The following is a 25,279-nucleotide window of genomic DNA, read 5'->3' on the forward strand; positions in this document are numbered from 1 at the left end:
CAGTCCCACCCCCCCCCCTTCCCCAGTGTACAGTCCCACCCCCCCCTTCCCCAGTGTACAGTCACCCCCCCCCCTTCCCCAGTGTACAGTCACCCCCCTTCCCCAGTGTACAGTCACCCCCCCTTCCCCAGTGTACAGTCACCCCCCCTTCCCCAGTGTACAGTCACCCCCCTTCCCCAGTGTACAGTCACCCCCCCCTTCCCCAGTGTACAGTCACCCCCCCCCCTTCCCCAGTGTACAGTCACCCCCCCCCCCTTCCCCAGTGTACAGTCACCCCCCTTCCCCAGTGTACAGTCACCCCCCTTCCCCAGTGTACAGTCACCCCCCTTCCCCAGTGTACAGTCACCCCCCTTCCCCAGTGTACAGTCACGTCACCCCCCTTCCCCAGTGTACAGTCACCCCCACCCCCCTTCCCCAGTGTACAGTCACCCCCCCCCCCCTTCCCCAGTGTACAGTCACCCCCCCCCCCCTTCCCCAGTGTACAGTCACCCCCCCCCTTCCCCAGTGTACAGTCACCCCCCCCCCTTCCCCAGTGTACAGTCACCCCCCCCCCCTTCCCCAGTGTACAGTCACCCCCCCCCCTTCCCCAGTGTACAGTCACCCCCCCCCTTCCCCAGTGTACAGTCACCCCCCCCCCTTCCCCAGTGTACAGTCACCCCCCCCCTTCCCCAGTGTACAGTCACCCCCCCCCCTTCCCCAGTGTACAGTCACCCCCCCCCCTTCCCCAGTGTACAGTCACCCCCCCCCTTCCCCAGTGTACAGTCACCCCCCCCCCCTTCCCCAGTGTACAGTCACCCCCCCCCTTCCCCAGTGTAGTCACCCCCCCCTTCCCCAGTGTACAGTCACCCCCCCCCCTTCCCCAGTGTACAGTCACCCCCCCCCTTCCCCAGTGTACAGTCACCCCCCCCCCTTCCCCAGTGTACAGTCACCCCCCCCCCTTCCCCAGTGTACAGTCACCCCCCCCCTTCCCCAGTGTACAGTCACCCCCCCCCCTTCCCCAGTGTACAGTCACCCCCCCCCTTCCCCAGTGTACAGTCACCCCCCCCCTTCCCCAGTGTACAGTCACCCCCCCCCCTTCCCCAGTGTACAGTCACCCCCCCCCTTCCCCAGTGTACAGTCACCCCCCCCCTTCCCCAGTGTACAGTCACCCCCCCCTTCCCCAGTGTACAGTCACCCCCCCCCTTCCCCAGTGTACAGTCACCCCCCCCCCTTCCCCAGTGTACAGTCACCCCCCCCCTTCCCCAGTGTACAGTCACCCCCCCCCTTCCCCAGTGTACAGTCACCCCCCCCTTCCCCAGTGTACAGTCACCCCCCCCCCCTTCCCCAGTGTACAGTCACCCCCCCCCCCTTCCCCAGTGTACAGTCACCCCCCCCCCTTCCCCAGTGTACAGTCACCCCCCCTTCCCCAGTGTACAGTCCCCCCCCCCCTTCCCCAGTGTACAGTCACACCCCCCCCCCCCTTCCCCAGTGTACAGTCCCACCCCCACCCCCCTTCCCCAGTGGCAGCTCGGGGTCCCGTGCAGTCAGCCTCCTCTGGGGCGGTGATACCAGGCCGAGCGCAGGACCCGGGGCTCCATTGCACGCACTCATCACATGTCTATGGAAGTTGTACTTCCACCCAGAGTAATGTGACAGCGCCGGCCACACTAGGCCCAAGCTCATCCCCGGCCTGTCATCCTGCAGGCGCCGCTCCGGTCACCGCTGTCCTCGGTGTGCAGAGGAGGCCGCTCCCCTCGGGGTCTCCGCGCACTCACCATCTTCTCCCGCCGACCGGACCCTCTACACCGACCTCACAGCTCCACCCGCTGCCGCCGTCACGTGACCTCAGGAGGCGGACACCGCCTGACGCCGCGACTCCCTCGTGACGGGTCAGCTGACTATAGAGCCGTGTGACGTACCAGAGGGCGGGGCTGCTCTGCAAAAAGGGGGGCGTACAGAGAGGGCGTCTCCCGGATAGTACGGACTTACCCCCCAAATATTAGATAAGAGCCGTGATTGGCCGGTGTGTTTAACCCCATCAGGACCGGGTAATTCCTCCTTTCTGCACCTTCATGCTTTCCGTCCTCCCTTTTCCTCCCCATACATACACAATATTTACTAATACAACTAATCTGCGTCCTATTCTTTATTCTTGGATGGGGAAAAGGTGATCAGTGATACATTTATTATAATTTTTATTTCCATTTTTTTATCTCCCTGAAGTGACTGATTTGTTGGTTTGTATTTATCCCGCAGCGCTTCACTATACAGTGTATGGGGCAAGTAACTCCGATACAGCCCCTCTGTGGGGGCTCCAGCTGCCATGGCAACCAGGCAGCACCCCGAGATTGCCTATGGGGAGATCTCCACATAATGCTGCCAGAGAGGGGGAGAGCGGCTCCTGGCCCCTACACCCGCACCCTCCCAGGGGTGTCCTGCTGTGTCTTATTAATATTATTATTATTATTTATTTATAGAGCACCATTAATTCCATGGTGCTGTACATGAGAAGGGGTTACATACAGAATACATACACAAGTTACAGTATACAGACTAGTACAGAGGGAAGAGGGCCCTGCCCTTGCGGGCTTACATTCTAAAGGGTTTTGGGGAGGAGGCAGTATGTGGGGTGTAGGTAGGCCGGCAGCTCCGCAGGGTGGTGGGGCGGCAGCTCCGCAGGGTGGTGGGGTCCTAGGGAGGGAAAGGGTTAAAAGCAATACATGTGACTCTAGATTGTGAGCCCCAATGGGGACAGTGTTGCCAATGTATGTAAAGCGCTGTGGAATTAATAGCGCTATATAAATTAATAAAATTATTAATTATTATTATTATGTAAGGCCGGATGGAGGGTTTTGTGATTTAGAGGGGGCGTCTGTCAGTGGATATTTATCACAGATCTGCAGGATAGTGGATACATGTGTGATATCTGGGGTCCCATATATGCGTAAAGAAAAACGCATGCAAACGCAAGTGTTATTTTGCAGGATCCTGTCACTTGAAGTTTATGGGCGGGCATTGGAGTCATGTGATCGGGAGTGAGGGGAACTGAACGTGACAGACTGGGAGCCGACATCTGACAGCTGCGGAGGCTCGTAACCAAGGCAAACATCGAGTAACTTGCTTGGATACCCAATATTTACCTTGGTTACGAGCGTCTGCAGCTGCTAGGAGCCGGGCTTCCTGCACACGTAACCAAGGTAAACATCGGGTATCCAAGCAAGTTACCCGATGTTTACCTTGGTTACGAGCCTCCGCAGCTCTCAGGCGGGGGAGAGAGAGGAGAGGGAGGGGGAGAGAGAGACTGATCACACCAGGCTGGTTTCTGGGCATGCTCAGTAGACCAAGTAGGATCCTGTCTATCAGCATGCCAGCATTCACATGCGTTTGCATGCAGTATTCTCAGGATCCAGCAATTTGCAGTATTTGGACGCAGCTCAAAAACGCTACAAGTAGCGTTTTTGAAAAAAGTTAAAAAACTGCAAGTCGCTGGATCCTCACTATAATGCACGCAAACGCAGGTGAACGCATGTTGACGCGAGTCCATTGCAAATGCATTGAAATAAAAACGCATTTGCACTGGATCCGTTTTTGCGTTAAAAAAACGTTCAGGACGCATGTTAAAAAAATGTAGTGTGAAAGCAGCCTAAGAAGAGGTTTGGACGGGGCTGAGACTACTGTGCCGACCCTTCATTACACGTCTGTGAAGCGGACATAATGTGCTGAGTACAGGAAAGGACGAGCAGTAATCAGGACCTGCCATTGCTAAGGGCGCTGGCCCACTCATACATAGGGGCATCTCTGGCTGTCTCCCTCCATCTCTCTCAATCTCCCTCCATCTCTTTCAATCTCCCTCCATCTCCCTCCATCTCTCGGCCCTCTCTCTCCATCTCCCTCCATCTCTCGGCCCTCTCTCTCCATCTCCCTCCATCTCTCGGCCCTCTCTCTCCATCTCCCTCCATCTCTCGGCCCTCTCTCTCCATCTCTGTCCATCTCCATCCATTTCTCTCCATCTCCCTCCATCTCTCGGCCTTCTCTCTCCATCTCCCTCCATCTCTCGTCCCTCTCTCTCCATCTCCCTCCATCTCTCTCCATCTCTCTCCATCTCCCTCCATTTCTCTCCATCTCCCCTCTATCTCACTCCATCTCTCGTCCCTCTCTCTCCATCTCTCTCCATCTCCCTCCATTTCTCCCCATCTCCCTCTATCTCCCTCCATCTCTCGTCCCTCTCTCTCCATCTCTCTCCATCTCCCTCCATCTCCCTCCATCTCCCTCCATCTCTCTCCATCTCTCTCCATCTCTTGCCCTCTCTCTCCATCTCTCTCCATCTCTTGCCCTCTCTCTCCATCTCTCTCCATCTCCCTCCATCTCTCGGCCCTCTCTCTCCATCTCCCTCCATCTCTCGGCCCTTTCTCTCCATCTCTCGGCCCCCTCCATCTCCCTCCATCTCTCGGCCCCCTCCATATCCCTCCATCTCTTGCCCTCTCTCTCCATCTCCCTCCATCTCCCGGCCCTCTCTCTCTCCATCTCCAGGCCCTCTCTCTCCATCTCCAGGCCCTCTCCCTCCATCTCCCTCCAGCTCTCTCCGTCTCCCTCCATCTCTCGGCCCTCTCTCTCCATCTCCCTCCATCTCTCGGCCCTTTCTCTCCATCTCCAGGCCCTCTCCCTCCATCTCCCTCCAGCTCTCTCCATCTCCCTCCATCTCTCGGCCCTCTCTCTCCATCTCCCTCCATCTCTTGGCCCTTTCTCTCCATCTCTCGGCCCCCTCCATCTCCCTCCATCTCTCGGCCCCCTCCATATCCCTCCATCTTTTGCCCTCTCTCTCCATCTCCAGGCCCTCTCCCTCCATCTCCCTCCATCTCTCTCCAGCTCTCTCCATCTCCCGGCCCTCTCTCCATCTCTCTCCATCTCTCGCCCTCTCTCTCCATCTCCCTCCATCTCCTGGCCCTCGCTCTCCATCTCCCTCCATCTCCTGGCCCTCTCTCTCCATCTCCAGGCCCTTTCTCTCCATCTCTCGGCCCCCTCCATCTCCCTCCATCTCTCGGCCCCCTCCATATCCCTCCATCTTTTGCCCTCTCTCTCCATCTCCAGGCCATCTCCCTCCATCTCTCTCCAGCTCTCTCCATCTCCCGGCCCTCTCTCCATCTCTCTCCATCTCTCGCCCTCTCTCTCCATCTCCCTCCATCTCCTGGCCCTCGCACTCCATCTCCCTCCATCTCCTGGCCCTCTCTCTCCATCTCCAGGCCCTCTCCCTCCATCTCCCTCTGTCTCTCTCCAGCTCTCTCCATCTCCCGGCCCTCTCTCCATCTCTCTCCATCTCTCGCCCTCTCTCTTCATCTCCCTCCCTCTCTCTCCATCTACCTCCATCTCTCGGCCCTCTCCCTCCATCTCTCACCCGATCTCTCCATCTCTCGCCCTATCTCTCCATCTCTCGCCCTCTCTCTCCATCTCTCGCCCTCCATCTCCCTCCATCTCTCTCCAGCTCCCTCCATCTCTCGCCATCTCCCGCAATCCCTCGCCCTGTCTCTCCATTTTTCTTCTCAAACGCCTACTTGTGTCCTGGGTGTTGGGAACTAACATGCAATTCACATGCTCTGCAGGAAGCCTCCATGGATTTATAATCAATATTATATTATCATTTCATCAATTTGATCAATATAAATCATAACTTATAGCCTTGCTTGTTACGCATTTACAGCTTTTACTGTAATCTGATGCTTTGTTTTTGGCAGTATGATTTTTATTCCAGATTCAGAAGGTTATAGTTTGGGCGCAGTATAAGTGAAGCACGGTTGCAAGTTCTGGCCATTTGATCCTAAGTGACAGCTTCATAGATCTTTATGAATAAATGCACAAGTAATGGGCTTCATATAAATAGCTGGTGCACTCGCAAAATTGTATTCAAATGCTTCTTTATAAAATATTCAATAATGTGCATTACAGCAGAATGACTTCAAATAGCATAGGCAAATAATCACTTACGTGTATTTCCAAGGAAATATCGTTTTTTCACATGAGTTCCCATAGTTTGCAGAGACTCCTGTTGAATGAAACCCTGTTGAAAGTTCATTGTAAGGCCCTGTGTGCACTAGAAAATGGAATCTTCTTAAGAAAATTCCGCAGGCTCTGAAGATTTCCGCACTCGCGGAAAAAAAACGCAAAAAAACGCACCGAAATATGCATGCGTTTTGTTGCGGTTTTGGTGCGGTTTTTCCGCGGGTTGGTACCTGTGTTTTAATGCATTCAATGCAATAAAGCACACTGAAAAAAAAAAAAAAGGTAATTTCCTTCTGATATAGATAGAGAGATAATGGATAGATGGATAGAGAGATCATGGATAGATAGATAAATAAATAGATAGATAATGGATAGATAGATAAATAAATAGATAATGGATAGATAGATAGATAGATGGATAGATAATCAATAGATAGAGGACAGATCAATCAATCAATAGCTAGAGTCCCTGTGAGGACACACTGCAGTTCTCGCGAGTGGTAGTGTGTTCACATTACCGACCGTGAGAAATGACCTGTAATTACCTCTGCAGTCTTGTTACGAGGCTGCATTGAGTATGTGTCAGTCGCGGCTGGATGCAAGCGCCGTGGGGCCTGTGTGGTTTATGCCGGCGCTGTGTGTTGGGAGGGGTTAATAAAGTGGTGAAAGAGGGGCTTTTTTGCTATTTTATTTAAAATAAAGGATTTTTCGGTGTGTGTGTGTGTTTATTCACTTTACTTACAGGTTAATCATGTAAGCTGTCTCATAGACGCTGCCATGATTAAGCCTGGACTTAAATGGCAGCGATCCGCTGCCATTTAACTCCTTATTACCTGGATTGCCACCGCATCACGGCAATCTGGAAGAGTCGGGTACACTCCGGGACTGCCGCATAATGGTTGCAATAGTCCCGGGGCAGCTGCGGGCTGATATTCTCGGTTGCGGGGAGGGGGGGCATTAACCCTTTCACGACCGGCCGATTTTTCGCTTTCCGTTTTTTTTTTTCGCCATTCTTTTTCTGAGAGACGTAACTTTTTTATTTTTCAGTCAATATGGTCATGTGAGGGCTCATTTTTTGCGGACCGAGCTGTACTTTTAAATGAAACCATCAGTTTTACCATATTGTGTACTAGAAAATGGCAAAAAAATTCCAAATGCTGAAAAATTGCAAAAAAAGTGCGATAGCACTATAGTTTTTGAGATATTTTATTCACTGTGTTCACTATATGGTAAAACTGATGTGTGGGTGTGATGCCTCAGGTCAGTGCGAGTTCGTAGACATCAAACATGTATAGGTTTACTTTTATATAAGGGGTTAAAAAAAAATCGGAAGTTTGTCCGAAAAAAGTGGCGCACGTTTTACGCCATATTCCGTGACCCGTAGCGTTCTCATTTTTCGGGATCTTAGGCTCAATGACGGCTTATTTTTTGCGTCTCGAGCTGACGTTTTTACCGGTACCATTTTTGCGCAGATGCTACGTTTTGATCGCCTCTTATTGCATTTTGCGCAAAAGTTGTGGCGACAAAAAAACGTCGTTTTGGCGTTTGGAATTTTTTTGCCGCTACGCCGTTTACTGATCAGATTAATTGATTTTATATTTTGATAGATCGGGCGTTTCTGAACGCGGCGATACCAAATGTGTGTATATTTTTTATTTTTTTAACCCTTTAATTTTCAATGGGGCGAATGGGGGGTGATTTGAACTTTTAGGTTTTTTTGTTTTTTTTTAATTTTTTAAAACTTATTTTTTTACTTTTTTTTTTTATTTTACTAGTCCCCCTAGGGGGCTATTGCGATCAGCATTCCGATCGCTCTGCAGTATCTGCTGATCACAGCTGGAAGGCTGTAAACAGCAGATACGCTGCCTTTCTCTTTTGCTGTGCCCCGGGCACAGCGAAAGTGAAACCAATTCATGTGTAGTACAGGAGTCATCACATGACCCTGTACTACCATGACAACTATCGGGAGTCACGTGATCGCGTCACGTGACTTCCGGTTTCGGCGGTAAGTAAAACTTTACCGCGATTGCGCTTATAATGGCGCTGTCATGTATTGACAGCGCCATTATAAGGGGTTAATCGGCACGAGCAGATAACGATTCTGCTCGTGCCTAGCAGGCACACATCTCAGCTGTGAAAATCAGCTGAGATGTGCGCCGATCGCGGCATGCTGCCGCCGGAGGACCGCGGGCAGTAAGATTATGTCATTTAGGACGTAATTTTACGGCCCGCGGTCGTTAAGGGGTTAACCCTGCCCCTCGCCCTCTCCAGCCTGAGAATAACGGGCCGCCGCTGTGTGTTAACCTTGGCTGGACGGTAAAAATACGGCGGAGCCCGTGTTTTTTGTTTTTTTTTATTTTTATATGTACGTTTGATTTCTATGTGTATTCTATATGTCTGTGTGTGAGTGTGATATGTGTGTGTGTTTACTCTGCTCCGCTTCCTCTTACTGTCATAATGACATCACTTCCCAGTGATGTACACTATGTCCCGGAAAATGTGAAATACCGCAGGAAAACGCAATGAACTGCACAGAAATTGCTACCTGCGTTATTCCCTGCAGGATTTCACAATTACATTACAGTCAATGGAGTGAAATCCCGCAGCTATCTGCAGAAAAGAAGTGACATGCAATTGTTTTTGCTGCGGGAATCCCGCAGCAAAGCATGCAGCTGTCAAAATCCGCCTAATGCGCACAGGATTTTTTTTCCCCTAGGATTTGCTGGTGAATCACTGCAGAGATGTTATGAACATTTTCTGCAGCGAAACATGCAGCAAATCTGCGCGAAATTCCGTGTAGTGCGCACAAGGCCTTATACACTTGTCTGAAACTAGCCTTAAAGGGGTATTCCCATCTCCACGATTCTATCACAATATGTAGTAGGTATAATAATAATATTAGCAAATACCTCCAATTAGAAATGTACTATAGTTCTAATTAGCTATGTCTTACCTCATGTGCAGGGCATTGCAGCTTAGAGGTATCCATGGTTACAACCACTCATATAGTGACAGTTTGTTGCTGATTGTGGTAACCATGGATACCTACACAGCAATGCCCTGCACATGAGGTAATCAACAAGGCTAATCAGGAGAACTATATGACATTTGTAATTGGAGGTTTTTGCTAATATTATTATTACACCTACTACATATTGGGATAGGACTTTGGGGATGGGAATACCCCCTTTTAAGGTCCCCATACATATTAGACTAATGTTGGCTGAACTTGACGATATTGACAGGTTCAACCAACAGTCTAATGTCTATGGGGGCGACGGTCAACTGATGGTCAGAAGAGATGTCGATCACAGATGTCCAACTTTGGACCACCGATATCATTGTTCTCCCGGTGTCAGCTTTCTCATAGCGCAGGAGCACCCAGCCTGGATGCGGTTGCCCTTTATGTGGTGAAGTAAGTGAAATAAATGTGTTAACACAATTTAATCAAAATCCATGACAAAAATGCTATTCTTTTTTTTAGATACAGTTTTGATGTCGATGCATCCCAATCATCTTAATGCACTTTCTTTACATTAGAAACTGTTACATTCAGTTGAAAGTGTGTGTGTGTATAATCTATATCTCTAAGGCTAGTTTCACACTTGCGTTGGACGGCTTCTGTAGCATTGCGTTGTGTTACGGATGCAACGGATGCGTTGCACATAGTGGCACAACGGATCGTACAAAATAACGGAAAGCTTATTATTTTTTTTTTGTTTCTTCTTTACAGTTTTACCGGCAGCAGACTATTGTGAACGACCAGCTGATCACTCTCAATAGCCGGCGGCCGGTCGCTCAGCTGAGCGCTGTCACTTGCCGGCGGCCGGGCATGCCGGCGGGCGGGCACTCAGCTGAGCGTTGTCACATGCCGGCGGGCGGGCGCTCAGCTGAGCGCTGTCACATGCCGGTGGGCGGGCGCTCAGCTGAGCATTGTCACTTGTCGGCGGCTGGGCATGCCGGCGGGCGGGCGCTCAGCTGAACGTTCGGCCACCACGAGACAAAATAAAGTTTGTGATTAAAAAAAAAGAGCATGCGCAGTGAAATCCTGAGGTTTCCGCTGCTCAAAACAACGTTACATGCTGCGTTCCTCCCGCTGGGCGGAAGCAACGCAGGTCCTTTTAGCACAATCCGTCAACCATACAAGTCTATGGGAAACAGCGGAATCCGTTAACGGATTCTGCTGTTTTCCAAAAGGGCGGATTGTAACGGAAGGAAAACAACGCCAGTGTGAAAGTACCCTAAGGAGGAATATCATGGAAATAGCAACACAAGGTAATAAGAAAAGAGGCTCTAGCATTGCTATTTCACAGGTATACTATCTTTACTGAAAGAGACAGAACAGATTCTTCTTGATTACTGAAATTTACTGGATATTTTACATTTTAGGATGAAGCAGTGTTTCAAGCTCGGTGATTGTCACTTTCTGGACCCCAAACATTTCATTAACGCTTTAATAATACTTTTTTCTGCTGAATAAAAAGGACTATTATTCTAATTGGCTATACAGCTTTGGCAAAAATGAAGAGACCACTGCAGAGTTATATAAAAATCATCTTCTCTACATTCCATTCCATTCCAGTGTCAGTTGAATTCCAACCAGAGTACACCTGATTCTACTTCATGTGCTTCTGATTAGGTGATCACCTGAACCAAATCTTACTTAACGAGGGAAAGTATAAAAAAAACACTGCTGTGGTCTTCACAATCCTCTTGCAATAGGACAAGCTGGATGGCAAAACAAGTGCTAGTACAGTCATGGCGAACCTTTCACAGGCCGAGTGCCCAAACTGTAGCCCTAGACCCAATTTATTTTCCGAAGTGCCAACCAATCCTATTATGTAAATAATTGATTTTAACCTTACCATTGCAGTCTTCTCTTCAGCAGGTGGCATCACGCTCATGCTTACCACACATTGAAGCTGAGCCACTGCCGCTGCCCTTTCCAGACACAGCAGTTGGATTGATCTTTCTGGAAAAAATTGCAGCATATTAGACAGATTTAGCATGGAATGCAATCAGATTTCACCCTGTAATCCACATCTACATTTCAAAGTCTGAACATCTTGAAATCCCATAAAGACGTATGAGTGTCTACCCTCCCCTTTCATTTTGTAGTTATGTCCCCCTTCATGTCCCCCATCCTGATATATATTTTCTACATTCTGGTAAATTTGTCCGCATCCCAGCTTATTCCCCATCCTGGTAAATATTCCTCATCCTGGTAAATGTTTCCCCATCCCGACATGTATCTCATCCTGGTAAATGTACCCCATTCCTGGTAAATGTTCCCCCATCCTGGTAAATATTCCCCATCCAGGTAAAAATCCCCCTTTCTAACATGTTCCCCCATCCTGGTAAATGTCCCCCATCCTGACATGTTCCCCCATCCTGGTAAATGTACACCATCCCGACATGTTCCCCATTCTGATAAATGTACACCATCCCGACATGTTCCCCTGGTAAATGTCCCCCATCCTGGCATGTATGTATGCCAAAGAAGTTGAATACAAATGTCTTGAGTGAGGAAAAGAAGGGCTCAATTCTGGCTTTACTTGTAGAGGGATACAGCGAGCGTCATTGCCTTCATCCTTAAAATTTCTAAGACGGCAGTCCATTATAACAAGGTCAAGCAGTAGACATTGGGGACAACACTGCTACAGACAGGCAGAGGGCGAAAGCAACTCTCTAGTGACCGGGATTACCGTCATCTTATTCGAATGTCACTCAGCAACCGCAGGATTACGCCAACTGACCTATAAAAGGAATGGCAAATGGCAGCTGGGGTGAAGTGCACGGCAAGAACAGTTCGTAACAGGCTCCTAGAGGCAGGCAGGGCCGTATTTACCATTAGGCACCCATGGTCCCGTGCCTAGGGCGGCAGGATGCAGGGGGCGGCACCTTCTAGCAGTAAAAAAAAAAAAAAAAATTTTTTTTTTACACATTCATTAAATCCGCTGTATTTTCGGAGTGGGGAGGGGGGAGAGGCGCACCTTTATTTATTTGTATCCACGTCAATTAAGACGCGAATGCAGACAAACTGCAGCGGCCGGGCACAGAGAGCTGATTGACCCCGGAACTGCCGGCGCCTGCACTTCCGGGGTCACAGGCGCGCCAATCAGCTCCTTCCTCTATGCTGCGTCCAATGCTGTATGGATTTCACATGCAGAGCTCACAGCAGGACGCCGCAGTGGACGCCGCGATGGAAGCCGGTGTCAGAAGAGGATACTCACGTGAGCCAGGAAGATGACGGCGGGCCCTGGAGCAGGTAAGTGCTCGCAGAGCTGAAGATTCATAAGGAGCGTGGGGGTGTCTCTAATGCAGACTGGAGATCTGCGTATGGGGTGGGAGGAGAGAGGCTGATACTGGGGGAGACTTGGGGGAAGAGAAGCTGATACTGGGGGAGGCTGGGAGGAGAGAGTATGATGCTGGGGGAGGCTGGGAGGGGGGAGGCTGATGTTGCGGAAGGCTGGGATGGGGGGAGGCTGACGCTGGGGGAGGCTGGGAGGAGGGAGGCTGATGCTGAGGGAGGCTGATGGTGGGGGAGGCTGGGAGGAGAGAGGCTGATGCTGGGGGAGGCTGGGAGGAGAGAGGCTGATGCTGGGGGAGGCTGATGCTGGGGGAGGCTGGGAGGAGGGAGGCTGATGCTGAGGGAGGCTGGGAGGGGGAAGGCTGGGAGAAGGGAGGCTGATGCTGAGGGAGGCTGATGCTGGGGGAGGCTGGGAGGAAAGAGGCTGATGCTGAGGGAGGCTGATGCTGGGAGAGGCTGATGCTGCAGGAGGCTCGGAGGAGAGAGGCTGATGCTGAGGGAGGCTGATGCTGGGGGAGGCTGGGAGGAGAGAGGCTGATGCTGGGGGAGGCTAGGAGGGGGGAGGCTTTTGCTGGGGGAGGCTGGGAGGGGGGAGGCTGATGCCGGGGGGGCTGATGCTGGGGGAGGCTGGGAGAAGAGAGGCTGATGCTGGGGGCAGAGAGGTTGATGCTGGGGGCAGAGAGGCTGATGCTGGGGGAAGCTGGGGGAGAGAGGCTGATGCTGGGGGAAGCTGGGGGAGAGAGGCTGATGCTGGGGGAAGCTGGGGGAGAAAGGCTGATGCTGGGGGAAGCTGGGGGAGAGAGGCTGATGCTGGGGGAGGCTGGGAGGAGAGAGGCTGATGCTGGGGGAGGCTAGGAGGGGGGAGGCTTTTGCTGGGGGAGGCTGGGAGGGGGGAGGCTGATGCTGGGGGGGCTGATGCTGGGGGAGGCTGGGAGGAGTGAGGCTGATGCTGGGGGAGGCTGGGAGAAGAGAGGCTGATGCTGGGGGCAGAGAGGTTGATGCTGGGGGCAGAGAGGCTGATGCTGGGGGAAGCTGGGGGAGAGAGGCTGATGCTGGGGGAAGCTGGGGGAGAGAGGCTGATGCTGGGGGAAGCTGGGGGAGAAAGGCTGATGCTGGGGGAAGCTGGGGGAGAGAGGCTGATGCTGGGGGAAGCTGGGGGAGAGAGGCTGAAGCTGGGGGAAGCTGGGGGAGAGAGGCTGATGCTGGGGGAAGCTGGGGGAGGCTGGGGGAGAGAGGCTGAAGCTGGGGGAGGCTGGGGGGAGAGAGGCTGAAGCTGGGGGACGCTGGGGGGAGAGAGGCTGATGCTGGGGGAGGCTGATACTGGGAGAGGCTGTGAGGGGGGAGGCTGGGAGGGGGGAGGCTGATGCTGGGGGAGGCTGGAAGGGTGGAGGCTGATGCTGGGGGGGCTGATGCTGGGGGAGGCTGGGGGCAAAGAGGCTGATGCTGGGGGCAGAGAGGCTGATGCTGGGGGAAGCTGGGGCAGAGAGGCTGATACTGGGGGAAGCTGGGGGAGAGAGGCTGATGCTGGGGGAAGCTGGGGGAGAGAGGCTGATTCTGGGGGAAGCTGGGGGAGAGAGGCTGATGCTGGGGGAGAGAGGCTGATGCTGGGGGAGGCTGGGGGGAGAGAGGCTGAAGCTGGGGGACGCTGGGGGAAGAGAGGTTGATGCTGGGGGGGCTGGGGGGAGAGAGGCTGATGCTGGGGGAGAGGCTGCTGGTGAAGGCGGGGGAGAGCGGCTGCTGCTGGGGGAATGGGAGAGAGGGGCCAATCCTAGAGACAGAGGACAAGGGTTGAGGGATAGTGCAATGACAAAATCGATGGCGGGGGAGTGTAAGGACTCAGAATGAGAGGGGGGCAGCATTGGGAGCTCATTATGGAGAAGGGGCAGCATGTGTGGGCTCAGTATGGAGTGGAGCAATGTAGGGGAGTCAATAATAAGAGTGGGGTAGTGTGTGTGTGTGTGTGTGTGGGAGGGGTGTCTCAGCATAAGCGTTAGTGTGGTGGTCTTAGGATGAGTGGGGCAGCATGGAGGTGTCATTATGAAAAAGAGGAAGGCAGCATTAGGAGCTCATGGAGAGGGGCAGCATGCATGGGACATTGTGAGGAGGGAACAGCATGCATGGGACACTGTGAGGAGGGAGCAGCATGCATGGGACACTGTGAGGAGGGGGAAGCATGCATGGGACATTGTGAGGAGGGGGCAGCATGCATGGGACATTGTGAGGAGTGGGAAGCACGCACGGGACATTGTGAGGAGGGGGCAGCACGCATGGGACATTGTGAGGAGGGGGCAGCATGCATGGGACATTGAGAGCAGGGGGCAGCATACATGGGAAACTGTGAGGAGGGAGCAGCATGCATGGGACATTGGGAGGAGGGGCAACATGCATGGGACATTGTGAGGGGGGACAGCATGCATGGGACATTGTGAGGAGGGAGCACCATGCATGGGACATTGTGAGGAGAGGGCAGCATGCATGGGACATTGTGAGGAGGGAGCAGCATGCATGGGACACTGTGAGGAGGGGGCAGCATGCATGGGACATTGGGAGGAGGGGGGCAGAATGCATGGGACATTGTGAGGAGGGGGCAGCATGCATGAGACATTGTGAGGAGGGGGCAGCATGCATGGGACACTGTGAGGAGGGGGCAGCATGCATGGGACATTGTGAGGAGGGGGAAGCATGCATGGGACACTGTGAGGAAGGGGCAGCATGCATGGGACATTGGGAGGAGGGGGCAGCATGCATGGGACATTGTGAGGAGGGAGCAGCATGTATGGGACATTGTGAGGAAGGGGCAGCATGCATGGGACATTGGGAGGAGGGGGAAGCATGCATGGGACATTGTGAGGAGGGGGCAGCATGCATGGGACATTGTGAGGAGGGGGCAGCATGCATGGGACATTGTGAGGAGGGGGCAGCATGCATGGGACATTGTGAGGAGGGGGCAGCATGCATGGGACATTGTGAGGAGGGGGCAGCATGATGTGAGGTCAATGTGCAGATCATATTTCATAATTGAGGAAGGTGTGGTGGGTATAATTTATAAGGGAGGGCAGTGTGTAGTTTATTAGGGGCAGTGTGACAGTCACAGTATATAAGTGGGGACGGTTTGGTGGGAATATTTTATACTCATGCTATGTTTTGATGTGCCTGTGGTGATCCCCATTGGGGGGGTTAGTGCCCTTCGTTTCTCATTGATACTTTTTCAAGTGTTTTACAGAGTAGATCTGCCTTAAACAGATGTCGTGTGCGAAAACTCAGTGTTACGTTGTCACTAAGGGGCGCGACCACTTAAAGTGCCTAGGGCAGCACGAAGGCAAAATACAGCCCTGGAGGCAGGGCTCAAGTCATGTAAAGCTAGAAGAAAGCCTATCAATGAGAAGCAAAGGAGAGCCAGGCTGAAGTTTGGCAAAGACCATAAGGATTGGACTATAGAGGACTGGAGTAAGGTAATCTTCTCTGATGAGTCTAAATTTCAGCTTTGCCCAACACCTGGTCATCTAATGGTTTGACGGAGATATGGAGAGGCATACAAGCCACAGTATCTTGCACCCACTGTGAAATTTGGTGGAGGATTGGTGATGAGCTGGGGATTTTTCAACAAGGCTGGAATTGGGCAGATTAAACTTTGCGAAGGACGTATGAATCAAGTCGCATACAAGATTATCCTGGAAAAACAGTTCTCCAACTCCGAGGACTGGTTTTTACAGCAGGACAATGCGTCATGCTACACAGCTAGGTCAATCAATGTGTGGATGAAGTACCACCACATCAAAACCCTGTCATGGCCAGCCCAATCTCCAGACCTGAACCCTTTTGAAAACATCTGGAATGTAATCAAGAGGAAAATGGATAGTCACAAGCTATCAAACAGAGAACTGCTTACATTTTTGCACCAGGAGAGGCATAAGGTCACCCAAAAGCAGTGTGAAAGACTGGAGAAAGTGTGACGCCCTGGACTAGTCAGGTCGTCACAGGGTTCTGCACAATCTTTCTCTCCCCGTGCAGAGCTCGACCCGCCCATGGTTCTGCGAACCTAACCTGTAGTACTGCCTCCACGAGCATTCACAAATCCTAGATACACCTTGCACCACACCTGTCAGGCACACCAATGTACTGCTTAAGCTGGAATAGGGCTGCCCACCTAGGGGTCAGGCAGGGAGGTGGGAGGTGTCAAGTGAGTTGAGTAGTAGCCCTCGAGCTGTGAGGAGCTCTGAGAAAGCTGGGAGTTGTAGCTCCCAGGGGAGAAGCAGACTAGGTCGCAGACGGTGGTCTGGACTTAGAGGAGTCAGACCCCCGGTCGCAGGGGATTGAGGCTAGATGCCTGGGACCTGTCTTGGAGGACGGCCAGAGCCGGGCCTAATCACCGGTCTGGGACCGAAGGTACGCTGGGTTACACGGACCCTAGGTCGGGGAGAAGCTTCAGGCAACCCGGCAATTAACCTGCGGAGGACAGGACCTCTATGTACTGTTCCAACGAAGCTCAGAGATCGGGGGCACTAGCGCAACGAGGGGGATAGGGCTTTCCAAACAAGCAGCCCACCGAAATCCCAAGCGTGAGCCCCTGAGAACAAGCTCTTCTACTTAGCCACAGTGGGGAGCGGGACCCAAAAAGCTCCAAGCTGACGGGCCACAAAGGACACTTTAAAACTTGTGTGCCAGGAGGCAGGTCACGGACCACCAGGCAGTGCTGCAGGGGACAGGACCCGGACAGGCTCCCCCAAGAGGGCAGCGGCACCCAGAGACTTCGTTTACCTGTTGTCAACGTCTGCTTTATTGCTGAGTGAGTACCAGATTAACCCCTGCAACCCGCGAGCCTGTGCTCCCCCTGCACCCCACACCACTAACCAGGGTCCCGGGCCCTTCCCCTGTCCATGGAGGGTAACGTCATCTGGCTGCCCCACTCCATCACCCCAGGTACTCACCAACAGCAACAGTGGTACTCTCTATTACCGCACACCACGGGTGGCGTCACAAACTATATCTCCCCTGTAAATACTCCCTTCCTTATTCGGTGTGACCCTTAGCCCCAGGTCCGGAGACCCTCGAGCCACGAGTAGCGACATCCAGATCCAAGCGGTTCGACCGCTGCCGGGGCGTTACGAAAGCATGCCAAGATGCATGAAAACTGGGATTAACATTAATTACTAATAAAAAGTTATGGTTTAAAAAAAAAATCATGGTTATTCCACAAAATATTGATTTCTGAGTTCTTCCTGAGGTAAAACATTTAACAGAGAACAATAGGATGAGGGTTTTCAAGCCGCGCCAATGACAACCAACATTAAGCTGTTAGATCAATGTTGTCTTTTATTCCAATTACAGGTCTACGCGTTTCGGAAGGCACCCCTTCCTTCTTCAGGACCAGATGGCAAGAAAACATAAAATCTGCTGTCCAGGGTGACCTTACAGCACTATATACCCCACTGATGACGTCATGATCCACCCACTTTTGAAAAAATCGGCGGGAATCAGTACATTTGAAAATTACAATGACGTAGTATCTTAGTTATCTTCAATTTCATAAATAAAGTATTTACAATCATTAATTCCCTTATCAGAAAAAACAGCAGCAGTATCAAAAATAAAAAACTTTTTCAAAAATAAAAATTGTGCGTGTAAAGACTCTTTTTTTCTTTTTATGTCTGTCATATAATTGTATGCCAAAAACATGTGTCTGTGTATATAGACATCTATATGTCTATTCATATATATAACGTGAGAAAGTGGAGTATTAACCTTTGCCTAGAACACCATCTCTGTGTAACATCCAAATCAAAGTTGCTGAAGTGAACCCTCTTGTTATATCTAGAGCCACTAAGGAACTCTTATTCATAGTAAAAAAAAAGGATCGATTAAAAGGTGGTTGTGTAAAAAAATTGTGAGAAAAATGAAAAAACGGGAGGAAAAAAAGGGGGTGAGGAAGCCCCTTATAGTACAGATCATACTAAATCCGTGAAAACAGAGTGATCCATATGTCAAGTAAAGTGCCCGAAAATTAAAGGTCCACATATGTGAATCCTGTGTGTGTCCACAAAGGTGAATAGAAATCCGAACATTACAGCCCGGTTGGATGTATCCGTCTTAAAGCTGCATGGCTCTCATTCAAGTCATCCAGCCCTAGACATGTATTTTAAGTGCAGAAAGGAGGCTAAGCCCCTTCATACTGTGAGAGTTTATGATCCAAGTTAAAACTCTCACAGTATGAAGGGGCTTAGCCTCCTTTCTGCACTTAATATACATGTCTAGGGCTGGATGGCTTGAATGAGAGCCATGCAGCTTTAAGACGGATACATCCAACCGGGCTGTAATGTTCGGATTTCTATTCACCTTTGTGGACACACACAGGATTCACATATGTGGACCTTTAATTTTCGGGCACTTTACTTGACATATGGATCACTCTGTTTTCACGGATTTAGTATGATCTGTACTATAAGGGGCTTCCTCACCCCCTTTTTTTCCTCCCGTTTTTTCATTTTTCTCACAATTTTTTTACACAACCACCTTTTAATCGATCCTTTTTTTTACTATGAATAAGAGTTCCTTAGTGGCTCTAGATATAACAAGAGGGTTCACTTCAGCAACTTTGATTTGGATGTTACACAGAGATGGTGTTCTAGGCAAAGGTTAATACTCCACTTTCTCACGTTATATATATGAATAGACATATAGATGTCTATATACACAGACACATTTTTTTGGCATACAATTATATGACAGAAATAAAAAGAAAAAAAGAGTCTTTACACGCACAATTTTTATTTTTGAAAAAGTTTTTTATTTTTGATACTGCTGCTGTTTTTTCTGATAAGGGAATTAATGATTGTAAATACTTTATTTATGAAATTGAAGATAACTAAGATACTACGTCATTGTAATTTTCAAATGTACTGATTCCCGCCGATTTTTTCAAAAGTGGGTGGATCATGACGTCATCAGTGGGGTATATAGTGCTGTAAGGTCACCCTGGACAGCAGATTTTATGTTTTCTTGCCATCTGGTCCTGAAGAAGGAAGGGGTGCCTTCCGAAACGCGTAGACCTGTAATTGGAATAAAAGACAACATTGATCTAACAGCTTAATGTTGGTTGTCATTGGCGCGGCTTGAAAACCCTCATCCTATTGTTCTCTGTTATCTGCCAAACCGAGGGACCGCTGCTGTGACTCTGGATTATCTACACACATGCTGATATAGGAGTTGTGACTTTCACAACCCCTATAGGTGAGTAAGATCTCCCCTTGCATTTCTCCCAATGTTATTTGGGTAAGACCCTATTGCGCTTCTTTCCTCCACAGTTTTTTTATCCTGAGGTAAAACATTAGTATTGTTGTTTCTAAATGATTATGAACTTGTTTTCTTTGCATTATTTGAGGTGTGAAAGTAATGCATTGTTTTGTTATTTTGACCATTTCTTATTTTCTGAAAATAAATACAAAATGTATTGCTTGGAAATTCGGAGACGTGTTATCAGTAGTTTATAGAATAAAAGAACAATTTACATTTTACTCAAAAATATTCCTAAAAAGAAAAAAATTAGAAAATCTGTCAATTTTGCAGTTGTCTCTTAATTTTTGCCAGAGCTGTATGTGGAAATACACAATTTTGGGGAAGTGGTACAAAAAGATAATGCCACGTGTATAGATTCTGATATGGACTTGTAAGCAAGCGGTGTGCTGCTATATTGTATGTTTATGAGCCGCTACATCCCTTCTTATGTGACGTCTGGGGACGCTTACTCGGGATGGGGGGTTTACATAGATCCGCGGATTACTTTATGCAGTTAAACATGCCACAATTTGTTAAAGGAGAATTTATATGAAAAAAAACTAAACCACTCCGAGTGCCTCCATAGGAAATCATAGCTACAAATGAGCAAATAGCAGAGTTCATGGCATAGAACCGTAATAAAGCAATATTGCTGAGTATTTATAGATGCATTTTATTTATTTTACTCACTTATATAGCGGGATTATTGTCCACAGCGCCTTACAGACTTTATCATCACTGTTCTCATTGGGGTTCACAATCTAAATTCTCTATCACTATGTCTTTAGAGTGTGGGAGGAAACCGGAGAACTTGGAGGAAACCCGCACAAACCCAGGGAGAACATACAAACTCCTGCAGATGTTGTCTTTGGTGGAATTTCAACCCAGAACCCCAGCGCTGCGAAGCAACAGTGCTAACCACTGAGCCACCTCACTGTATAAATTAAAACATTCAGATCTTTTTTTTTTGTGGGGGGGGCAGCCTGTTAATCAAATGAGGAGATATATATAGCTTTGCCTTTTTAGGCTTTTTTTGTGCTAACAAATGTTGTGAAATCAGCACAAGCCCTTTCCTGCTGCTGAGTCTTCCTTTATTCTGGGCACATCTACAAAACTAATTTTTGATGCTTTTGGTCCATGTTGTATATTTTCCAGATGTGACCTGATATTGTAGTGAACAATATCTTAAAAATTCCATTTAGATTATGCTAAAAGTTAAATTCTTTAAAGGGAACCTGTCACCAGATTTGGGGCCTATAATCTGCAGCCACCACCAGTGGGCTCTTATATAGATGGCCGAAAGAGGAGACACCGGAGAATGGAGACACCCATATGGCCCAACTTCACCGCAGCGCCCGTTTAGATAAGTATATATAAAGTGATTTTTACGTTCTACATAGCGGCCTGGCCTCTTGTTTACAGCATGTTAGGATGCTGCATATAAGAGCCCACTGGTGGTGGCCGCAGCTTATAGGCCCCAAACCTGGTGACAGGTTCCCTTTAAGGCATGTTGGTGGTATGTTATAGGATTCCAGTGAGGATCACAGTTTCACAGTTGCATCTCCTTATAAACTTCAAAGGAGCGATGCGGCCACTGTGGTCACTCCGGATAACTTTAAAATTGGGTGCTATATCCTTATCAATTTTACTGGTTTCGATCTTCAATGACTTTAAATGGGGTTTTCCACTTCATTAATACTGATGATTTAACTGTGACATAGGTCACAATATCAAATCAGTAGAGATGGAGTGGGGGCTCCCCCCAATTAGTTGTTATAAACTTTGATATCAGCCGGTTATTAACGACCCTGCTCCGTCACCATGTTTAGTGGCTGCTGGTAGGCACTGCAGATCTGCGTCTCTTATTTGAATATGGTAGGAGCTTCGTCTGCAGTGACCTAGAGTAGCCACTAAAGTGTGATGGCGCTGTGGTGCTCTGCATCGCACACACCATCAGGTCTCTTTTGTGTTTCCGGTAAGTGTGGCATTAGCAGAATTAATGACTAATTTTAGAAAAAATAAGACATGGGGTTCCCCCCAATTTTCATAACCAGCACAGGTACAGCTGCAGCTGCGGGCTGCAACCCTCAGCTGTCAGCTGTCCCTTGGATGGTTTTGAAAAGATCACCATAAAGGTATGTCCCTGGTTTATGTTCCTATGTGCACACGTTGAGTATTTGGATGCAGAAATTTCTGCACAATTTCTGCATCTCTTCGCAGGAAAAATACAGCGGCAAAAACACACATTTTTTATTTCCTTTTTGCATGCGTTTTTCTAGCGTTTTTGGATACTAATGAATGCTATAGAGATAGATAATTGATATTAATAGATATAGGCAGAGAGACAGATAGAGGTGAGCGAACCTTAGGCTCGAGGCTTGGGGTTTGGGCTCGGAAAATGACGTGAAAATCCTTGTGATGAGTATCGCGTTGTGCTTCTGTCTCTGTCTGTCTGATACCCCGCTTTGTCTGCGCTGCGGGATGTGTTTGTTTGTCTCAAATTTAACTAAGGCCGTGGCCACACGGGGACTACTGCGATCCCCTTGCATGAGACTCGGCTCGTGCTGGCAGTACAGCAGAGCCGAGTCTCATGCTTGTGTCCTTGCAACTGAGGTCCGTTCGTGCGAGCAGACCTCAGCTGCGGGGGGTGGGCCGGCACTCAGGAGGGGAGGGAGGGATTTCTCTCCCTCTCGCCTGTGTAGCCGGCTATAGACATTCTCGCTCTGCACGCACGGTACACCGGTGTACCGCGAGTGCAGTGCGATTTTTCTCTCGCCCCATTCACTTGAATGGGTGCGAGAGAAAGAGTCTCGGATTACAGTTGCAGCATGCTGCGATTGTTTTCTCGGTCCGATTAGGGCTGAGAAAATAATCGCTCATGTGTGCTGTCACACAGGCTAGAATTGGTCCGAGGGGAATGCGATGTTTTATCGCACTCCACTCGCACCGATTTTCTCGCCGTGTGGCTTAGGCCTTACAGTCAGCATTCTAAGCTGTATTGTTTACGGAAAATAAAAAAACAAACAAACACCACCCATCAACCTCTGGAGATGTCTTGCTTTTGGCCCATAGCAAAACACTGCCGGAGGTGGGTGGGCGGTGTTTGTATCTTAGCTAGAATTCCCTTCAAATCTGCACTCAAAAACACATATAAATATGCTATAAAAACGCAACGTGTGCACACAGCCTAAGGCCCCCTTCACACGTCCATGAAAAACACGCACGTGTGTTACGTCAGTTTTTCATTTTTCTGTCCTTTTTTTGTGTCCGTGTGCAATCTGTGTGAATGCCGTATGCTAGCCAGGTGTGCGTGTTGATTGTCCGTTTATGCGTGAGAGAAATAACTGACATGTGTATGTGTTGTCCATGTGAATTTATGCGTGTTTGTGATGCACAATGTCGTAGGTACATACCCGCTGACATCAGACAGAGTCGCGCGTAGAGAATCAACTGGGGTGAACTTCACCCGACTTCATTGTTATACCGCGGCTCTGTCTGTGTCGCGTCCTGATTAGCGGTGTCGTGGAAACTCCTTTCTTGGGAGAGCTAATTTCGGGTGAGATGCAAGGGATCTCCAGATCTGCCAATGTTGGTCCAATTAATAGCGATGCATCGGAGACAAACACAAGAACACACAGTCAATCCGTGTACCAGGCTTTGTCTGAATCTCAGATGCCCAAACAGTAGTTTATTAAAACCACAAAAGAAAAGGGGACGGCTTAGTACATGACCAAAAATGGAATGAAAGTTGAAAATAACAAAATCGTAAATTATGCTGCTGAATTCCTTAAAACCAGATCTGTCCAGTTTTCTGGACCTTCAGTAACAAAGAAACTTTAGACAAAGGCCTCTTTAAAGCGACTACACCCAGTGCTATTGCTTTTATGAATAACACTTATAAAGCTAATACAAAAATACAAAATTATTAAACATATATAAATTGCTTAAATGATAATCAAAACTTAATATAAAATATTAACCATAACAATTCCTCCCTTTTTATTATTTACAGACAATTTATCCATCAGCTATATCCCCATGCTATGACAGCATGGAGGGGCCAACCCCGTTCACCGATAGATATCTTGTTTGTAAATTTCATCATATATATTTACTAAGGGAGCACTGAGGTATTTTTCACATGTGGCAACTGACGGCCTGTGATACTTGATCTTACATGTCTCTTTTCATAGTGTTGTCATTACAAATATACCAATTCTAGCAGCTACATACACTAATAGTACCAACATTCCCATCTGTAGAATGCCCATCGGCCACCCAGTGATACCTGAGAACCAAATTGTCGGAGACATTTGTCTGCAGCTCGGTTATATAGGGAATGTTTGGATAAAGCACTTATATCTAGAACACCATGAGGAAATATAAAGGTAGCGGCATAAGGCGTGCAGAGGTGTCGATCCCCTCTGCGCCCCGGGGAAGTCATTTATAGGCCTGGTGACCACATACTAGATATAAATCCTTAGGAATTGTGCAGTGTATTATGTCAGTGGTTCTCCCAACACAACACATATAAGTCAAACGTCCTTTGCCTCGAAGGTTTGGCACACCAATTTCAGCAGTTTTTGAGACAGACATCATTCCTTCAGAATGTCTTAGACTCAAAATGTTAGTTAAATTGGTAAAGTTGTTCACAAGTCTACACAGAATGTGTAAACCACAGTTCACTATTGCTCAAAACATACATGGTCACTTTTCTGGAAACAACTATCATTACAAATAATCACGAGTAATTGAAGTACTCTCACAGTTTTTCCAGTCCTAAGAGTGTGAGCATCACAGGCGTAACTTATAGTCCTCATATAGGGTCCGGGGATCTGCAAGATATGGCATAGAATTAGAAGATATTGGGCTCGGAGTGCATATCCAACAGTTCTTAGTGCTTTAGAGTCCATATCTTGGAACAGAACTTGGTGATGCTTTATCAGTTTGTTATCACAGTCCTCTTTTAGTGCCTCATTGATAGGACAAGAGGTACAGTTGCCATCAGCATAATCCAAAAGGCAGAGTGGTTATCTTTGTATCTTTGCCTTGGATCTTGACAGAAGTGGCAGTGGTTAGCATCACTTAGAATGGCTCCCTGGATCTAGGCTCCAATGGTCTCCTTATGTGTCTCTTGACCACGACCCAGTCGCCTGGTGCCGGTGTGTGTGTGCCGCTTATAAACATGGGGTCTGGGATGGAGGAAAGAACACAGTTATGAGTAACAGTCAGATGTTTGTGCAACTCAGCGACATATTCAGTGAGAAAAGCATACGAGGCCTGCAATTGCTGTGGGAAATATAATTCTGTCTAAGGAACACTACCAAACATTAATTCATATGGGGACAGCTTCTTTATACCTCTTCGGGCAGTTCTCACTGAAAGCAATGTGATGGGCAAGCAATCTACCCAGGACAAGTGTGTTTCCTCCATGTACTTTAATTTAAGAGTACCGTTAAAGCGTTCCACCTTCCCACTACTTTGTGGGTCATAGGGAACGTGGAAAGCATGTTCTAATCCCAAAGTAGCCATGATCTGTTTCATTTAATTCTCCATTGAAGTAAGCACCTCTGTTACTTTCTATAGTTTTTGGAAACCCATATCTGCAAACCACCTTACTTATTACTTTCTTGATGGTAATTGTGGTCTTTATATTATCTTTCATCACGGTCTAAGCTTCAGACATACCAGGACATATTCATAAGCACCCACCTTAGGCAGCAG

The 25,279-nt window shown here is 48.9% G+C and overlaps 1 protein-coding gene across 1 annotated transcript in view; it reads right to left on the reverse strand.

Moving 5' to 3' along the window:
- The window catches only part of VPS26A (VPS26 retromer complex component A), a 100,986-nt gene extending 99,124 nt beyond the window's left edge, over positions 1–1,862 (reverse strand). Inside the window, exon 1 of the mRNA XM_075348794.1 lies at positions 1,755–1,862. Within this exon, the coding sequence (XP_075204909.1) occupies positions 1,755–1,757 (3 nt within the window). The 5' untranslated portion in view covers positions 1,758–1,862. The remainder of the gene's footprint in view (positions 1–1,754) is intronic.
- Between the last annotated feature and the right edge of the window lie 23,417 nt (positions 1,863–25,279).

Source organism: Anomaloglossus baeobatrachus, chromosome 5 (assembly GCF_048569485.1).
Source record: "Anomaloglossus baeobatrachus isolate aAnoBae1 chromosome 5, aAnoBae1.hap1, whole genome shotgun sequence".
Taxonomy (NCBI): Eukaryota; Metazoa; Chordata; class Amphibia; order Anura; family Aromobatidae; genus Anomaloglossus; species Anomaloglossus baeobatrachus.